This window comes from Tiliqua scincoides, chromosome 6, assembly GCF_035046505.1.
Source record: "Tiliqua scincoides isolate rTilSci1 chromosome 6, rTilSci1.hap2, whole genome shotgun sequence".
Taxonomy (NCBI): Eukaryota; Metazoa; Chordata; class Lepidosauria; order Squamata; family Scincidae; genus Tiliqua; species Tiliqua scincoides.
The window spans coordinates 41,522,686-41,539,217 of NC_089826.1; the positions used below are offsets into that span (position 1 = coordinate 41,522,686).

The following is a 16,532-nucleotide window of genomic DNA, read 5'->3' on the forward strand; positions in this document are numbered from 1 at the left end:
AAATATTTTGTTTTTCCTGAGGCCTTGTGGACCACCTCTTGGGGTCTTGTGAATCACCTGTGGGACCACTGGTTGGGAACCGGTGCTATTGTACATCTTTAAAAGATGGTGGTTTCTGGTTCTCCAAGGCAATGTTTTGATTGTCTTTGAAAAGAAAGGTGTGTTAAAAACATTCCCCCCCCCCCAAAAAAAAAAGGTAATAACATTGAAATAGCAAGTTTCCTTCCAGACTTTGACCTCAGTGTTGGTTCCTCTTTAGCGAGGCTGTAGTCAAGGAATATGGTATAAATAAACTTTATGTAGCTCATGCTCCAGTGATCTGGACACCTGTTCTGAATCTTCAGCTAATACTTGCTACCTTTCTTCACCCTAAGAATGGGATTTTCTGGGCATGACCTACATACGTTCTTGGCTAGAACCAATGACATCAATGGAGAACAGGAAGGACGTGAGAACTAGGTGGCAACCTTGCCCCTTTGTGTGATTCTTGGAAGTCAAATATGCATGTTTGTTAACAGAGTAGAATGAATGTGTTTAGATATACTTCCTCCCCAGACGGATTACTTCTCATGGTCTAAGCATGTTAAGTACAAACCTAATCAGGCTATACAAGAAATGTTCCCCAGAGTCCAAAGGGAGCTGCACTGTCTTAATTCTAGAAATGTCAATGGGGAGCAAGAGGGAGATGAGGCCTTCATCTACTTTATTAAGAGAAATGCTGCATGATCCCCCTCTTCTCATTTCTTTTAATGCTTCCATCCGATAATGGATAGGAGTAAGTCCCATAGATTTCAGTGGAGTTTACACCCAAGTGCTTATGTCTTGTTTGCAGTGCAGAAGCTTGGTGAGTTTTGTGTGTGTGTGTGTGTGTGTGTGTGTGTGTGTGTGTGTGAGTGAGAGAGAGAGAGAGAGAGAGAGAGAGAGAGATGAATAGAGTGTGAAGAAAACTAACATGATTAAAACTGGATTTGAGCACTGACAGAGTTCCTGTAGGTATTAAGTATTTGCAGTAACAGCTGTTGCACTCCCCATTAGTGGAGAAAATAAAGGACTTTTTCTTTAAAGGGTGTTTGCCTGACAGGCTGAAGGAGAACATTGCTGAGTGTCTGAAGGAACATGTGCCCGAAGGTAAGTGACTGGCCACATCAGAAAAACAACTTCCTATGCAATGGAGGCATCCGATATCAAGAGGCATATGGGGTAAAACAAGGCTGGGAGATGGAGGAGGTATATACCCTAATATACTTCAGGGGTTAAGAGTTTTGTTCTTGGTAAATATTTCAGTTATGGGCGAAGCTGTTTCTAGTAGGGATAGCCATAGAAGGGAGGGGAGATATCTCTATTCTTTGAACTCCCCTCCCCAGCGCCCTGAGAAATTTAAGAAGGTTTAGGCTGTCGCTTTGCATTCTTTCCAGTGCTTAAATGGTTGCTAAAATAATTCTGGAGGAATAGGATTGTACAAAACATCAGCCTTTGCTCATCTCACAAAGCTGGGAATCAGCAGCTTAATATTTAATGGCACCTGATCAACCACATTTAGAGGTGGTAGGAAAGTCTGCATAAGCTACCCCTGTTAGGTTTACAGTCACATTCTTGCATGTGAGCCAAAGGACTTGTAGGATGGTATAATTCTGAGGCTGAGATTGTCTGGAGATGTCTAATCCAGGTGGCTGTTACGGACACAGCTAACCTTTAATGGAGAACTGGGATTACTGATATCCAGCTGCAATTGTACAGAGAAATGGGGGGGTGGGTGGGAGGAGAGGTGTATGACAGATCTGAAGTGAATGTGGAAATGTTAATGCTATTCTGTGTTTGGAAATAATGTAGAGTGAGGGAATCTTGCCTTCCATAACAGTTTTTTTTAAAATGTGTGAATAATTGGTGGCTATTTTGGGGTGAAGTATGGCATGAGGCCCTGTAATGTTCATTGCTGGCCTGCTTAAACCAATTTGATTCTGGTGTGCGATGCTGGGTAGTCACAGGCCTAGCAATGTATTCCCAGAGGGCTGACCATGAAACTTGGACCTCCTGCTGCGTCGCTCAGCTTTACAGACTTCAGACTGAGCCGCTGCTTTTTAGTGAAGTGTAGACTTTCAAAACCTCTCTTTCAAAGAAAGCAAAGCTCTTTAGGACACTTTATCCATTTCAATCGACAGACACTGGGTTTTACTTCTTCTCTTTTGTCCTTTGATTTGAGCTCTAGAGCGGAAGCATGGAAGCACACAGAGGTAAATTGAAAGAAGTTTTTAAAAAAGTATATCAAAATATGGAGTTTTCTTGTGGCATTCTCAACACTAAAGTGTTAATCTATCATTTATCTTTGCATCCTGCCTTTCAGCTAGGATTGGCTTCCAAAGCAACTGACAGCACAATCCTAGGCTGCCGGGTTCCTGGCAGCAAGTGATAGAGTCCATGTTGTTATTAACAGAATTTATATCCTGCTTTTCAACAAAAAGTTCACAAAGCGGTTTACAGAAAGAATCAAATATCTAATGGCTTCCTGTCCCAAAAGGGCTCACCATCTAAAAAAATGCAGAAGAACATGGACAGCCACTAGAAAAGTCACTGCTGGGGTGAGGAGGGCCAGTTACTCTCCCCCTGCTAAATAAAAGAGGAGCACCGACTTGAAAAAGTGCCTCTTACCCAGTTAGCAGGTTACAGGCTTTCCTTGCAGAAGGAGGAGGCAGATGAATTGAAGGGCTGACTGATGAATTGTAAAGATGCTGGCCCACAGAAACTGTCCTGCAGGATGGCTAGCTCAGCTTCAGAGTGGCAAATGCTCAAGCTTCAAAGATGTCTTTCGAAAGTACCTGAAAAGTAAACCACCACCAACATGGTGGGAGGAATACTGTGTCATCAATTGCTAATGAGGTCATGAGGCGTAGCCAATAGGCAGTGTTCTTTTGTCCCATCCATCAACCTTTATTGGCATTAAAAGTTCTTTTGTCCATGGACTCATGAGGCCACTTAGGGCAAAATTTGGAAACGCCAGCCAAAGATTCCACCGTGAGTTTGAACACTTGTGCAGCTGCATCCTGCAGGGTCCTGTGCTCACAACTGTAACGACCATGCTATCTTGATGCAGCTCAGTGTTGTGATTCAAATTGGGAGAAACTGGAGGCAATGGATGTATTAGTTGGGACAGCATTCTCTGAACTGTGCACAAACACCAAGTCACTGCTACCCAGGCCCTGTGTTAGAAATGTTGCCTGGAAAAAGTCTCACAGTGTTTCTTTCCCCACTGCCTTGCAATATTGCCACAGTGTCAGGGAGGCCATGCACGGCCTGACTGTTGCAAGCCAGGACTGCGTTGGCACATCCTCCTGGGTCACAACCCTGCCAGGATGGCTTTACGAAGAGTTCCAGAATAAGTCAAAGCCTGCTTTGTTCTCAAAATGTTTTATTTTGTGGACTAAGCAGGGAAAAGCTCCATAGATAATTAAAACCTCCTTTCACAAACTCCAAAACCCTGGTTTCAACAAAATCTGGAATTCAAAGGTGTCACGGGCGTCACTTCATGCTGGTTTTTTAATGGAGGTTATTACTGTGCTCTTGGTCTTATGGCCTAATGTCTCTTTCTGACAGGTCGAGGATGAGATGAAAGTCCAAGCACTCTCTGCTGTGTGGGCATTTACAAGCCTCTGCTTGGTTTCCTATGCTGCTGCGTTCTCCCATGGTGCCAGTCTTTCAGCATGTATTAACATGAGACCCAAACATATCAGAGCAAATCTTCAGAATCCACAAAATCACTACATTACCATCCATACCAATACATCCTTTTTTCCAGGTGAAAAAGTACCAGGTAAAAGTCCCTCCATGAGGCTCCCTGAAGCGTGTTAGCAGAGCTGAGGCACACAAGCAAACACATGCAGCAAAGCTGAGTTTTGTTAAGAACTTTAGTGAAACAAGCAAAGAACTGCAGCCAAGAGGGGGGAAAGCTAATAAGAGGCTAATGAAAGTAGGTGAGAGCAATCCACAGACATTTAAACTAGGAAAAAATGTCCCAATCCTATGCAACTTTCCAGCATTGCAGCTGCATCAGTGCTGTAAAGTTGAAGAGGATTGGGTCCTAAATAGGCAATTGCTCCCCAAACTGATGGGGTTGAATGCATACACCAGTGGTTCCCAAACTTACCTGGGTCACAATGCCCCTGCAGTCTCTTCTTCCCATCTGGGTGCTGCTGTCTTGGATCTCATGAAGCACCCAAACCTTGTGAGAATTTGCAACATCCAAGATGATGGCACCCAGGAGAACAGGTAGGAGGTGCAACTGGAGATATCCCATAGTGCCGCTGTGACTATGCCGTGACAATGTACACTGTGGGAAGGGTTGGCATATTCAGACACCTGCTTTTATTGTCTAGCCTGGATGCTGTTGCTCTTCCAACAATGTAAGTACCAAGATTGGCAGGGGGCACCTGCCTTCCTCCTCCGTTGCCTCTTCTTCCACGCTCTGGGTTTGAAAAGGAACTGGGGAATGGTGTGAAAGCCACATCTGCAGCTGGTGGGCAAGAGCATCGGAGATTGCAAAGCCACTATTTTCCATCCCTCCACACTTCATCTTCCTTTTTGAATCTAGGAAGTGGCAGGAGCAGCAGAGGTGATGGCTGGTATTCTGCCAGATTCTGCCACCCCTTCACCAGGGGTGAAGGCATTGAGTGTTAAGGTTATTTTGTGGGATGATTGGTGTAGGATCCCTGTTTTGTCCCAATGTGAGCAGGTTGCAAGAAAAACAGCAAATACAGCAGAGTACTTTCAGCAGATGTATTGGAGCAAGGGATATCACAGGTAGAGTAGTCAATTAACAGTCCAAGAGTCAGCACGAAGAGCAGTCAGTCCAAGTATAACAAATCCAAATCAGTTTCCAACAATACACAGTCAAAGGTTCAGTCCATAAGTCAGTAATAACATATACATACAGTATCCAGCCTCCTTAGTTATCTCCAACAACTCCCCTACTGCTGCACTGGGAGCTCCAGCAGACTAACCTTATGTAGTCAGCTTAGCCAATCAGTGCTGGCTTGGTCACACCCAGGGTGTGTCAGTTCCAGGTGCCTGCTGATTCTGCTGACTCAGCAATCTACACCTGCTCCCTGAACCAACTTGTAAGCTGTGGTTCTGCTTCCCTCAGAACACAAAGCTAACATTGAGCACACCACCTCAGATGATCCTGAGCCAGCCCTGCAATAGGGCTTAGTCATGACCCTGTGGGATACGACCCAGCCCTTCTCCATTCTTTCTGCCTCATGTTATTTGGAAATGTGTTTCGGTGTGGAGGGCAGGCAGCATTTGTCAAAGTCCCACTTGCTTTCCAAATGTAGAAGGGCAGAATGAATTTGTCAGAAAAAATGAATAAAAACTGGTAAGCAGATGTAGCAGCGAGATGAAACATGCCACACTCATTGAAATAGTTGGGGCAGCTGTTACAAAAAGAAAATGTTTATGTGCGATCACACCTCCTAGTGATGAGCACCAAGGAGTATGCTAAGAAGAAATATTACTGAAGAGGAAGTGTTTGCTGATAAAATGTATGTGATATAGTTAATCGGTATTAGGCTTTGCAGGTAGAGTCTCATACCCAGTTAAGTGTATGGAATCCTAGCAGAATTGTCACGCAGTCCTGTGTAGGGATATTTTAGGATATTTTTCACATACAGTTACTGGATCACTGCCAGCTACAGACTCTTTCCTGTTGGGAAGAGTTGATTTAGTCTCCTGCAGTGGAAGTTTTGGTGTCTCTTGTACAACAAACGGAGTGAGGCCGGGCAAGCCTAGAATAATGCTTAGCTTTTGTAAAGCGCTTCCTGGGTGCATAAAGCAATTCACAGACCAAATGAAAGGCCGAAACTGGGTTCACATGTGATCTACAGCATGCCAATTACTAGAGAAGATAGGAAAATGTGACATTACCTCATACCATTGGTAATAATCCAGCTATCAATTTTCGTCTGTAAACCAGGCAAGTTTGCTTGCAAAGTCTTCTTTCAATGTTTCAAAAACTTTTCACAACCCACCAAAAATCAGCTTGTGACCCACTGGTGATTCCTGGCCCACAGTTTGGAAAACACTGCATTAAACAACAAAGAAGGAAGCGTGGAACATGCTTGGACTGCTCCCCAGCATGTCTGGCACTTCCTGATTTGTTTAAAGGGACAATGCAAGGAAGGAATAACATGAAGACCTTGAGGGCTGCATTGCCACCCCCAGTGGGTTTCTGGTGGGCATGTGGCTGCAGGTTGTGGCAATGTTGGTGGGGGCTTTGGGTCACATGGCAGATTATCTTGGGCCATCCATGTATATGGTGGTAGTTAAAAATGTAAGGAATGGGAAGATGGGCCTCTATGTGAGAATTAGGAGGCCAGAGACTCAATATTGGATGGGCACCTTGTAGTAGAGAACTCAGCTAGTGATAACCAAAGAATGGAAAGGTTTGGGGATCTAGAATGGAAAGGTTTGGGAGCCTTTAAGTGTCCCTTTTCACCCTCATCCTAACCTGCTTAATAAATTAAGGCAACATTTATAAAAACATTTAAAATAAGGGGGAAAAATACATTAGCCACCTTTCTCATGATATAGTAGATGCACAATTTTGAAATACAAATGTTAAAATAAATTTTGAAAGTGTTCTTATGTTGATATCAAACAACCTCTTTTGTCTCCAGTCACAGTGAGGAGTACACGTGATTTCATGGGCTTTATGCTTCAGGCTCGCAGGGTGTCAAACGATCAAATTGCTGGTACTTTTGTTTACATTCCTCCTGGCTCCAAACTGCTGACTTGTTTTGAAGATGGTGATACAGTCACCCACTCAGACAAATCACTGAAGAGAAATCTATCCTTTGTGTGGAAGGCACCAGATCAGCCCATTGGAGACATCAAGTTCTTGTAAGAATGTCTTGGTTGCTAACTACAATTGATGTCTTTCTGAGGAAGTATTCTAGTGGAAGGACCCCCGTGCAAGGAGTTTGCTGGTTCTTTGCACTATTCATTGAGAGGCATGGGTGATGTCAGGGGTCCATCAGATCAGGAACCACTTGAGCCCCCAAGAAGCATCCCCCATGGACACCTGTGTTGTCATGGTGCTTATAGGGGATGCTCCCATTGGCTGATGGGACAGGGAGGAGCTTCTGCCTGATTGCCAATGTGCCATGAGAGATTTTGCCCCAGGACCTGCTGAATCAGGCCCCCCCCCCCCAATGGTATGAATTCAAGCTGCAAAGACCACAGTGATAAGAGCTTTTATTTGTAATACTAGTCATTGATGTGAATATGAAGATTTGTAAGGGGGCTTGAGCCAGCTTCTTTTGGCTCTCACCCTAAAGGGCTGAGCTCAACTTGTCAGTTCCCCAGGTCTTGCCACTCAAGGAGGCTTCTGGTGCTCTTGAACTGGCAACCTTCAGATGTTAAATCTTTGGGCTTAACAGTGGCTCTACCCTCTAGACCAGGGGTGCTCAAACTTTCAACTTTAGGGACCCTAGACCTTTAAAACTGTGTAGGAGAGATAATTTCAGCAGGTGCAGCTTCTCATCTGTGGGATGACAAGTTGCACCTGCTGAAATTCTCTCTTCTATACACTTGTTAAAGGTCCAGCATCCCTAAAGTTGAAAGTTTGAGCACCCCTGCTCTAGACCATACAGTTAGATAAAATGAAACCTGTTGTATGAACATGTTAAATTACTTAACATACTAGACATCTGATATGCTGTGAAAAAATATAGTTCAGATTCATTTATGAGTTCTGTTAACATATGCAGTACAATACACTCTCACAATTAAAATTAATTGATTCACTTTTCTAACAAAGTTTTTCAAATTGAGCTATTTTTGTCATATGTGAGATGAATTTTTTAAAAGCTGGTTAGATTATGTTAGGATACTTCCAAATTGTGTTTTGATAAGTTCTAACAGCAACTGACTTGACTTAAAGCCCTTTTGCTCTGGTTTCAGCTGGTTGTTTATTGTCATTTAATATAAAAACGTGTTGTGAGCTAATCCTTTAATGTCCTTTGCACTAATTCTGTTTGTAGATTTTTAAAAATTCCCTTTGATTTACCAAATGTTCTGATGATTTATTAATGGTACAGAATAACTAAATCCTTGTTTCAAATACTTTTACAACATAGTCTATCTGTAGTCCAGTCGTACTTTGTTTACTGGGCAAGAATTGAATCTTCTACAGTATCTCAACAAAAACAAAATGGAAGCACTGCTGACAGCAGTATAGCTGCCAGTACTATAAAGCCAACCACTCTTCAGGAGTCAACTGATCTAAAAGGAGAATTTACTGCAGACAAAGGTATGTCCGACACCTTTCTTCCCCCCTATATGACATATCCATAGGTTTCTACACTGTTTCATATTTCTGTTATCTCTCATTTATCACACGTGTGAAATTTATCCTAAAGCTTTCATGTTAGACCAGGTACTTCCCTTTACTTGGAAGTATATCCTATTGGTTCCAGTGGACCCAAAGCACATATCAATATCCTTAACATTCCAGCCTTTGGATACAGTAGGAGAAGCCTTGGAGGGCTCTCTCTCTCTCTCTCTCTCTCTCTCTTCCCCCACCCATGCCTCTGGTTGTAAGCTGTTTTGGGTGGGTATCCCATTTTAGGATACAATGTTTTAATAATTTCAAAAATCATTTTTAATAATTAAATATTCCAACCCATGCTCTGATTTGAGAAAGGCATAAGAATTGGCCTCTGAATCAGTCAGTAGTGCATCTTAACTATTATACTACTGTAAGCAGTCATTTAAAGTAGACTAATGTAACAGCAATAATTTAAAACAGCAACAGGGGTAAAAGTCAGGGGTAGCCAAACTGACTCAGACATGTACAACAAATAATGAAACACCTTCAGCCAACCTGCATTACAAAGGGGTGCATTTTGAAATAAATCAGTGTGGGCTTGACACTGAGAGGTCAACAAAGGAGGGCCAGGTATGGCTCCCAGGAGAGGGAGTTCCACAGTCTGGAAACCACAACTGGGAAATGCCTTCATAGTCATCAACCATGCTTCTGATCACAGTGGGACTGGAAGCAGGTCTTCCTTCAAAGACCACAATGGATCAGCACAGTCACATAGGAGAAGATGATCTCTTAATACATGGAAGCTATGTATATAAATAAGCAGGTTTATTATCATTATTATCATTATCATTATCATTATCATTATCAACAACAACAACAACAGTATTTATATACCACTTTTCAACCAAAAGTTCACAAAGCGGTTTCCAGAGAAAAATCAAATAACTAAATGGCTCCCTGTCCCAAAAGGGCTCACAATCTAAAAGATGCAAATGAATACCAGCAGACAGCCACTAGAACAGACAGTGCTGGGGTGAGGTGGGCCAGTTACTCTCCTGCTGCTAAAAAAAGGAGCACCCACTTGAAAAAGTGCCTCTTACCCAGTTAGCAGGGGTTTCTTACCCAATTAGCAGGGTTTAGCATTTCAAAAATGTTTGCTCATATTCTCAGTATTTTATTTTCAATATTTTGCTTTTGCCCCCACTGCCCAGAAGGTTCTACTCCTTATATCACCTTAACTCAGTTTGCAAAACTGACACACCTGACTCAGGTTGCAGCAACACTGAATTCGGATCCAACTTACAGTGGAGGTCAAGTCTCTGAGAGCCCCAACGATGGAAATCTTCTGTCTGAATCCCTTGCAGAGTCTAGCACTTCACTTGCCATCAGTCAAAGTGGAGGAAGGCAAGCAAATGGCAGTGGCACAGAGAGTGACCTAACACTGGAACCATCACTTCAGTTCCAGAACCTCAGTTTCAAAGCAGCACAAGACTCTTCCTCCAACAGGTACTCGTGGGCATAAAAATGTCATGTTGTAGGTACAATTTCTTCACTAAGTTTTGTGAATAGAGGATTTCCCAAACATGACACATTGTGCAGGAAGTTTTAGAACGATATCTTAAGCTCTCTTCATGCAGATGTGTGCTTCACTTTAAGAACATAAATGTTAATAGTTTGTGACTCTCCACATGGCAATTTCAAATGGTCTCTAAGTTTAATGTTAAACAGTGACATAGGTAAGGTGGGTAGGAGGGGGGTACATTGCCCTGGGTACCACACCTTGAGAGGGTGCCAACCCGCACCCCCTGATGGAAGATCCCGAGGCAGGCATCCAGGAGGTGGTCTGCTGCATGGGGAGGCTGCGCATAGCTTCCCTGCACCTCAGAAGGTCTCCACGAGGCTTTAAAAAGGCACTTCCAGTTTTTGTGAAAACCCAGGAGGTCTTCTGAGGCCTTCTGAGGTGTGAGGAAGCCACGAGCAGCCTCCCCATAGCTCAGACCACATTTCAGACACCCCTAGGGAGTGCTCTGGGCATCTGGCACCTGGGGGTGTTCCTGGTTGGCACATCCCCTAGCTATGCCACTGATATGAAGTGGGTCCATTCTGTGAGATGTACAATTAGTAAGCAAAGAGTAAAGTAGAGTGCATAAGTACTCTTTCTTTGATCCATAAAGGGTGTGTTAAAATTTAAGTGTATCAAAATTAAGCTTGTGCTTAGTTATTACCAACAGCCACTCCCCTGCTAAAGCAAACCTAAATAAAGCAAATCAAGAATGATTTTTTTAAATGTTGGGATACATTATATTCTGAAAGATGAGTGATTAAGGTGTGAAGGCCTCAGGCACTGACTGATAAACAAGGATGTCAAAATTCTTAGAGTACTTCCATGAGAATGACATAACTGAAATCTGGCAAGCACATAGTCCAGGATATTTTGAATTACTAGAAAATCTGGAACAGGCTTCTGTATATCTCTTCTCCAAATGAGGGGACTAAGGTTTAATCCCCAAAGATTAGTACTTCTATACCACTCACTGCTTAATTTTAGCATGTGCATAACCAAGGCACTTTGATTAATAAGAACACCTTTCATCAGTATAGCCCTTTGCATGCACTGCCCTGATGTAATATTTAAAACAACCCTGTAAGAAAAGTAATATTACACCAGTATTTCAGGTGGGGAAGACTGAGGCTGAGTGGGCGTGGCTTGCCTAAGGCCATCTAGTGAGTTCATGGCAGAGGCAAAATTGAACTGGGAAAGTTCGATTCACAGTTCAGCCTTGCAGCCACTGCATGACACTACACTGCTCTTATTAATAGAATAGCCTTAAAGAAGGACATTGTATATCTCAAAACAACAAAGGGCCTAAGCTTATCCAACTTTCCAGTGCCGATACAGCCCTGACATAAGGGAAGTTTCCATTAACCTTGAGGAGGCCTCTGTGACTCCTCCCCCACCCCCCCACCCCATGGCTGCATCAGTGCTGGAAAGTTGGATAGGATTGGGCCCAAAATTAGGGATTAACATCCAAATGGTTAGAAACTGTTCCACATCACGTAAGAGGTTTACATTTGCATTCATGAAGCCCATGACACACTGATTACGAACAGGAAATATATTTATGTGTAATAGTCAAAATTCAGGACATGGCGTTGAACTTGTGGTAGAAAGTGGCACAGAGCAAGAGAAAACTGCCCAGAGAAAGGAACATACTGGGCTGTGGAAATCTCCTTCCCATCTCCAGTCAGTCCTTTGCACACTTGAATGTGCCTTGGGGGAGTTTCCAGAGGCAACCAGAAATATATATATTTGCTACACTTCTAGAATACAAACTGAATTTACTTGTATGAAATATAATCAATGTACACTTTCCCCCCTATATTTTAGGACAGAAAATTCTTCAAGTGGTGCTAAATCACTGGTGTGTTTGACTTGTAAGGCAAGTGTGGAGGTAAGCACTGGGGGAGGGCAAAGTCTGACTTGTTTCAGAGAAAGATCTTTGGCAGCAGAAAACAACTTTTTTTGCCATGGTAGAGGTGTTTTTTCGGTGACCAACACAAAATGTGAAATAATTAGAATTTCTGCTCAAATTGTGAAATAAAACAATAGTATGATCAAAACACAAAACAGCCAATGCCATGGCTTCCTCACGAGTAAGCTGCTTGAATTAGCATGTAAGGTGGCTATGCTGTACCCCAAATCTAGAGCCAATTGGGCAAAACTGATGCCATTTTTGGATTCAGTACCCCAAATATACCCAAGAATAGGTCTACTCTAACCTTTAACACAGCCATTTTCAACCACTGTGCCGTGGTACACTGGTGTGCCACAGGAATTTGGGGGAAGGTCATTTATTAATAGGGCCAATGGGAGAAGTGAGCCCCCACAGCAGCATATTGTGCCTTGTCAATTGTCAAAAACCTGGTGGTGTTGTGCCTTGACCATTTTAGTGCCTTGTCAATGTGCCATGAGATGAAAAAGGTTGAAAATCACTGCTTTAACACAACAAAATGTGTGTAGGCTGGTGTTATCTACCTCACTTCAGAATAAGTGCTGTTCTCACTTATTCCAGTTAGAGGGCAGCAGATGCTCTGAAATCCCATCATGGTTAAAGGAAACTCATGGAACAGACCCCCCCCCCCCAAGCAGGGTTGTGGTACCTGCCTACACAGTCATTCCAAGCAATTGGTCTTTACATTTGCCCCCCGGATCCAATTCCCCCAGGGATGTTGCACAGCCAGAGGGTAGTTGGCTGTTGGCTGCAACATACTCTTCATAAACAGTGTGACCTCCACTAGCTGCTAAGGGCTGCCATAGAGGAAAACGAACAATTCCTTCTCCTTGTTGTTAGGCAGTAGATCAAACTGAGGCATGCCCTTTTGATGATCAGTGCTCTCAATAATTATTAGCATTAACCACTACCATTACTAAATGTTTCTTTGTGCCCACAGTACTGGGCATTGCACAGAACAGAAAGGGGATACCAACTCACTTGAGAGAGCTTGGAATTCACCTTAAGGAGACAAGGCAAGGATGCAGGGGACAGGATAGCACTTGTCACATGAATATTAATCATGATGGATAGTAATATTTGTTTACATACAACTTTAAAAAGTGCTCATAGCAAAAAAAAAAAAAAAAAAGGATGTTTGTCCCAGAGGGGCTCACAATCTAAAGAGAAACATATGGGAGACATCAGCAAACAGTCCCTGCAAAAAATGCTGTGCTGGGATGATCACTGACGATTGCTTTTCTCCTCTCCTCCCCCCCACCTTAATTTTAAGAGGATGCCTCAATCCCACCCCTTTTTTCGATTGTCTCTGCTGCTTGTCCTGCTGCGATTTGATCTGGCACTGTTCAGAACAGAGGGCTCTATCAAATGCCCATTTTTGGAGGACAATAAATGCACAGTTCACATTTGCCTGTTTGTTGCCTGCAGGCTAGCTGTCTAGCTTCAAGGCTGTACCTGTGCAATGCAGAATGTTGCATTTTCCCTGCGTTCTGTGAGCTATAATTTGTACGTAGGGAAATGTGATTTTTCTCATACATTGAGCATATCCCTGGCTAGTGTGATTGCTGGGAGAAGCAAGGCTGCAAAAGTGCCAAGGGCATATCTTGGATATTGCTGGTGACCTGAATAGCGATGAGTGACACAGCTTCTTTACCTCATGACTTTGACATCTTATGTCCTTTGTTTCTAATGCACACCCAGGAGTGCTTATTCAGCAAACCTCTCTCTTCCTCGCAACAGTGCCCTGCTATTTTGTGCAGTGTTGCTTTTGGACTTCGGAAAAGAGGTGACGTTTGGGCAGGTGAACTTGAGTTTTCCCTTTCCATTACAAATAGGCCACAGAGCCTTTTCATGTTTGGACTTCGTTTGTAATGGCTCACCCCATTGTGAGCCCTCCCCACCTCTCTTTTCTTGCTCCTTACCCTTACCCTTACCTGGGAGGCCTCTAGGCCCCATAGTGAGCTTTCTAAAACAAGGATTATGTTAATTGTCACCTAGTTAGAGCCCCTAGAACAGTGATTTTCAACTTTTGTTGTCTCATGGCACACTGACAAGGTACTAAAATTGTCAAGGCACACCATCAGTCTTTTGACAATTGACAAGGCACACCATGCTGTTGGTGGTGGGCTCACATCCCTACTAATAAATGACCCTCCCTCAAACCCCCGTAGCACACCTGCAGACCATTTGCAGCACACTAGTGTGCCACAGCACAGTAGTTGAAAATGGCTGCCCTAGAAAATAAATTATCCTCCTATGCTTTGTCCTCGGTGTTATTCAGCGTGGGTCTGTGTGTTCATTTTTGGTACCTCTCAAGAAGTAGCATCCAATTGTGGTGAAAACAATTGTCTCTCAGGAATTGTGAAGTGTCCAATAATGATTGTTGTTCATGGTCAGTTATGAGTTCCATGCTCCCTATTGATAGTGGTTTTGTTATGCAACCAAATTACCATTGTATATTTCAGGCAAGATGTGACTTTCTTATGTAATGTGCATTTGTTTTTAAGGAGGTCTCTGTGATAACCAACATAGGCACAAGCAGGTCAGTGCTACCCATTACAGCTTCCGTTGTGGTCCACCTTTGGGGCACTCAACTGCTTTCAGGCATTGGATCCATGTCAGAATATGTGCACAGCGAAGAGGATGTGGATGTTGCCCACAGTTTATCAGCAGATGCCATGCAATTGGTGGAGAAGCAGTCAGCAACACAGAAAGTTCCAGCAAACTTTCTTCCGCAGGCAGAACTTACAGCGCATGGACAGGAAAAAGAGGATACTTCTGGGAATGCAGTCCTGAAGGTCACAAGAGCGATACCCAAAGCTGCTGTTTCTGGAAAGGGGGGACAAAAGCCAGGCCAAGACTCGCGACTTGTAGCAGCTCAGCTCAGTGTTCTCCTGGGTGGTTCAGCTGTCCTTGGCATGGTACTTGCTATTGGTTTGCGCTGCATCCATTCCCAGTATTGTCACAAGCGCACAGAAGTGTCCTTTAGTGAACCTGACAACAATGTCATTGCGCTCAGAGAGAGTGGGGAAATGATGCATTTCAGAAAGATACGAGAGAACAGCTTTGTCTTGGTACAGGCAGAGTACAACTGGATCAGCCCATCGGGCAGTGGGAAAAAAGCTGTCATCTAGATACCAGTCCACCCACCTGCCCATCCTTTTCTATTAGGGATCAAATACCTTCACTGGTGCATAAACATTAAGTGCATGGAAAGCAATCTTGGGCAACCGCATGTAGTCACTGAAGCAAATACGTTCAATATATGCATATTTCCATTGCAGGTCAGATACGTCTTAATGCCATTCCCGATGCTATGAAATGTAGATGTTCTTAGTTTCAGAAATCATGAAAATATGATTAGACGTTTTGTTTAAAGTGTAACACTTAATGCAATTAATACTGCATACCTGCTCATTAAACTGGGCTGTTGTAGCCATTACGCTTCCTCTGTTGCCTTAAGGTACAATCAGAAATAGAGATCCTTCCTCTGCAATTGAGTGTTGCCTCCGATTTAGTCTTTACCAAAAAGTTTCTGCTGTTGCTCTTCTTCTTTGCAACCAATGGAAGCCCTTGCCCTTCTTCTCACTTAGGCTGTGATGCCTTTTGGCTTGGTGTGTGATGTTTTTCAAATCGGTAAGAGGTTTGCCACTTGAGCTAACTTTCCTGTTTAGAAAAACAAAGCCGAGTGACATGGCAGCGAAGAAAATTGATCCACGGAATGCAAACACTGGCTGGCTGTATTGTGAATTGATCTGCAGAAGGGAAACAAAGACACGGCAAATGCCACCTTTTGCAAGAGGAACATGGCTCCTCATCAGGTGCAAATGGAGAGAGAGCTTCTCCTGGCCATTTGCACCTTGGTAAGCTGGCATGTTGAATCCTTGCAGCTGGCATTTGCTTTGTTTTGTGCTTCAGGACAGTTCAATACAGCTATTGGAACAAGTGTCTATAGAAGAGCGAAGCCCTAGGGTCATCTCAGGAAACCCCTACAATGGCCATATTGCAACTTTTACAGCCTTTTTGCACCCAAAGTGTTGTGAAAAACTTTCTTCTGATTCAGGCTGTGTGAGCAAAAGAAGCAGGCACTGGCCTTGGATGAATCTGACATTAGTTTGAGATTCAGATTTGAGAACAACCTGCTCTATACATTTCGGACTGTCAGCAAATGTAAGTTTGTGGGATTGTTAGTGAAACAAGCAGGGAAGTGGCATCAGTTTGTTCATTAGATTTTGTGTTTTAATTAACTCTGCCATGGAAATTTGTAGACTGCATGAGCAAACTGAAACCTCCTCCACATTTGTTCCGCTAACAATCCTTTGGACCATGGTTTTTTTTTATGTTTGCTGATGGACTGACTGCCCGATCCTATTCCCTGCCAGCCTACTATCCTGCTGTCAAGTGTGCACTGCATGCTATTTTGGGGGTATTGGTGGTGACCAGATAGCCCAGGAGAGATAAGTAAACCTTTTTCTTATTTGTTTGTTTGTTTATACCCCGCCTTTCCATCCCACTTACCGGCCCTCAACGCTTAGGCGGCTTTTCTTACTTATCTCCCTGTAGGCTGCATTACCTCCAAGGGGTCTCCTTGGATCTACACCAGCTATTTTGCTGGCATATGACTGAGGAGCTTCAGGGAGTGTTTTGGGGTGGCAAAAGGGGGAATAAAAGTTCAGTGTCCACCACTGCTGCCAAGATTCTCC

General features: G+C 43.4%; 1 protein-coding gene across 1 annotated transcript; it reads left to right on the forward strand.

Annotated features, from left to right (window-relative positions):
- Positions 1-1,112: 1,112 nt before the first annotated feature.
- REELD1 (reeler domain containing 1) lies at positions 1,113-15,236 on the forward strand. The gene is made up of 7 exons (XM_066632887.1): positions 1,113-1,128; positions 3,589-3,805; positions 6,666-6,888; positions 8,127-8,299; positions 9,529-9,823; positions 11,706-11,769; positions 14,337-15,236. The coding sequence occupies exons 1-7, from the start codon at positions 1,117-1,119 to the stop codon at positions 14,961-14,963; spliced, it is 1,611 nt and encodes a 536-aa protein (XP_066488984.1). The 5' UTR covers positions 1,113-1,116; the 3' UTR covers positions 14,964-15,236.
- The last annotated feature ends 1,296 nt before the right edge of the window (positions 15,237-16,532 follow it).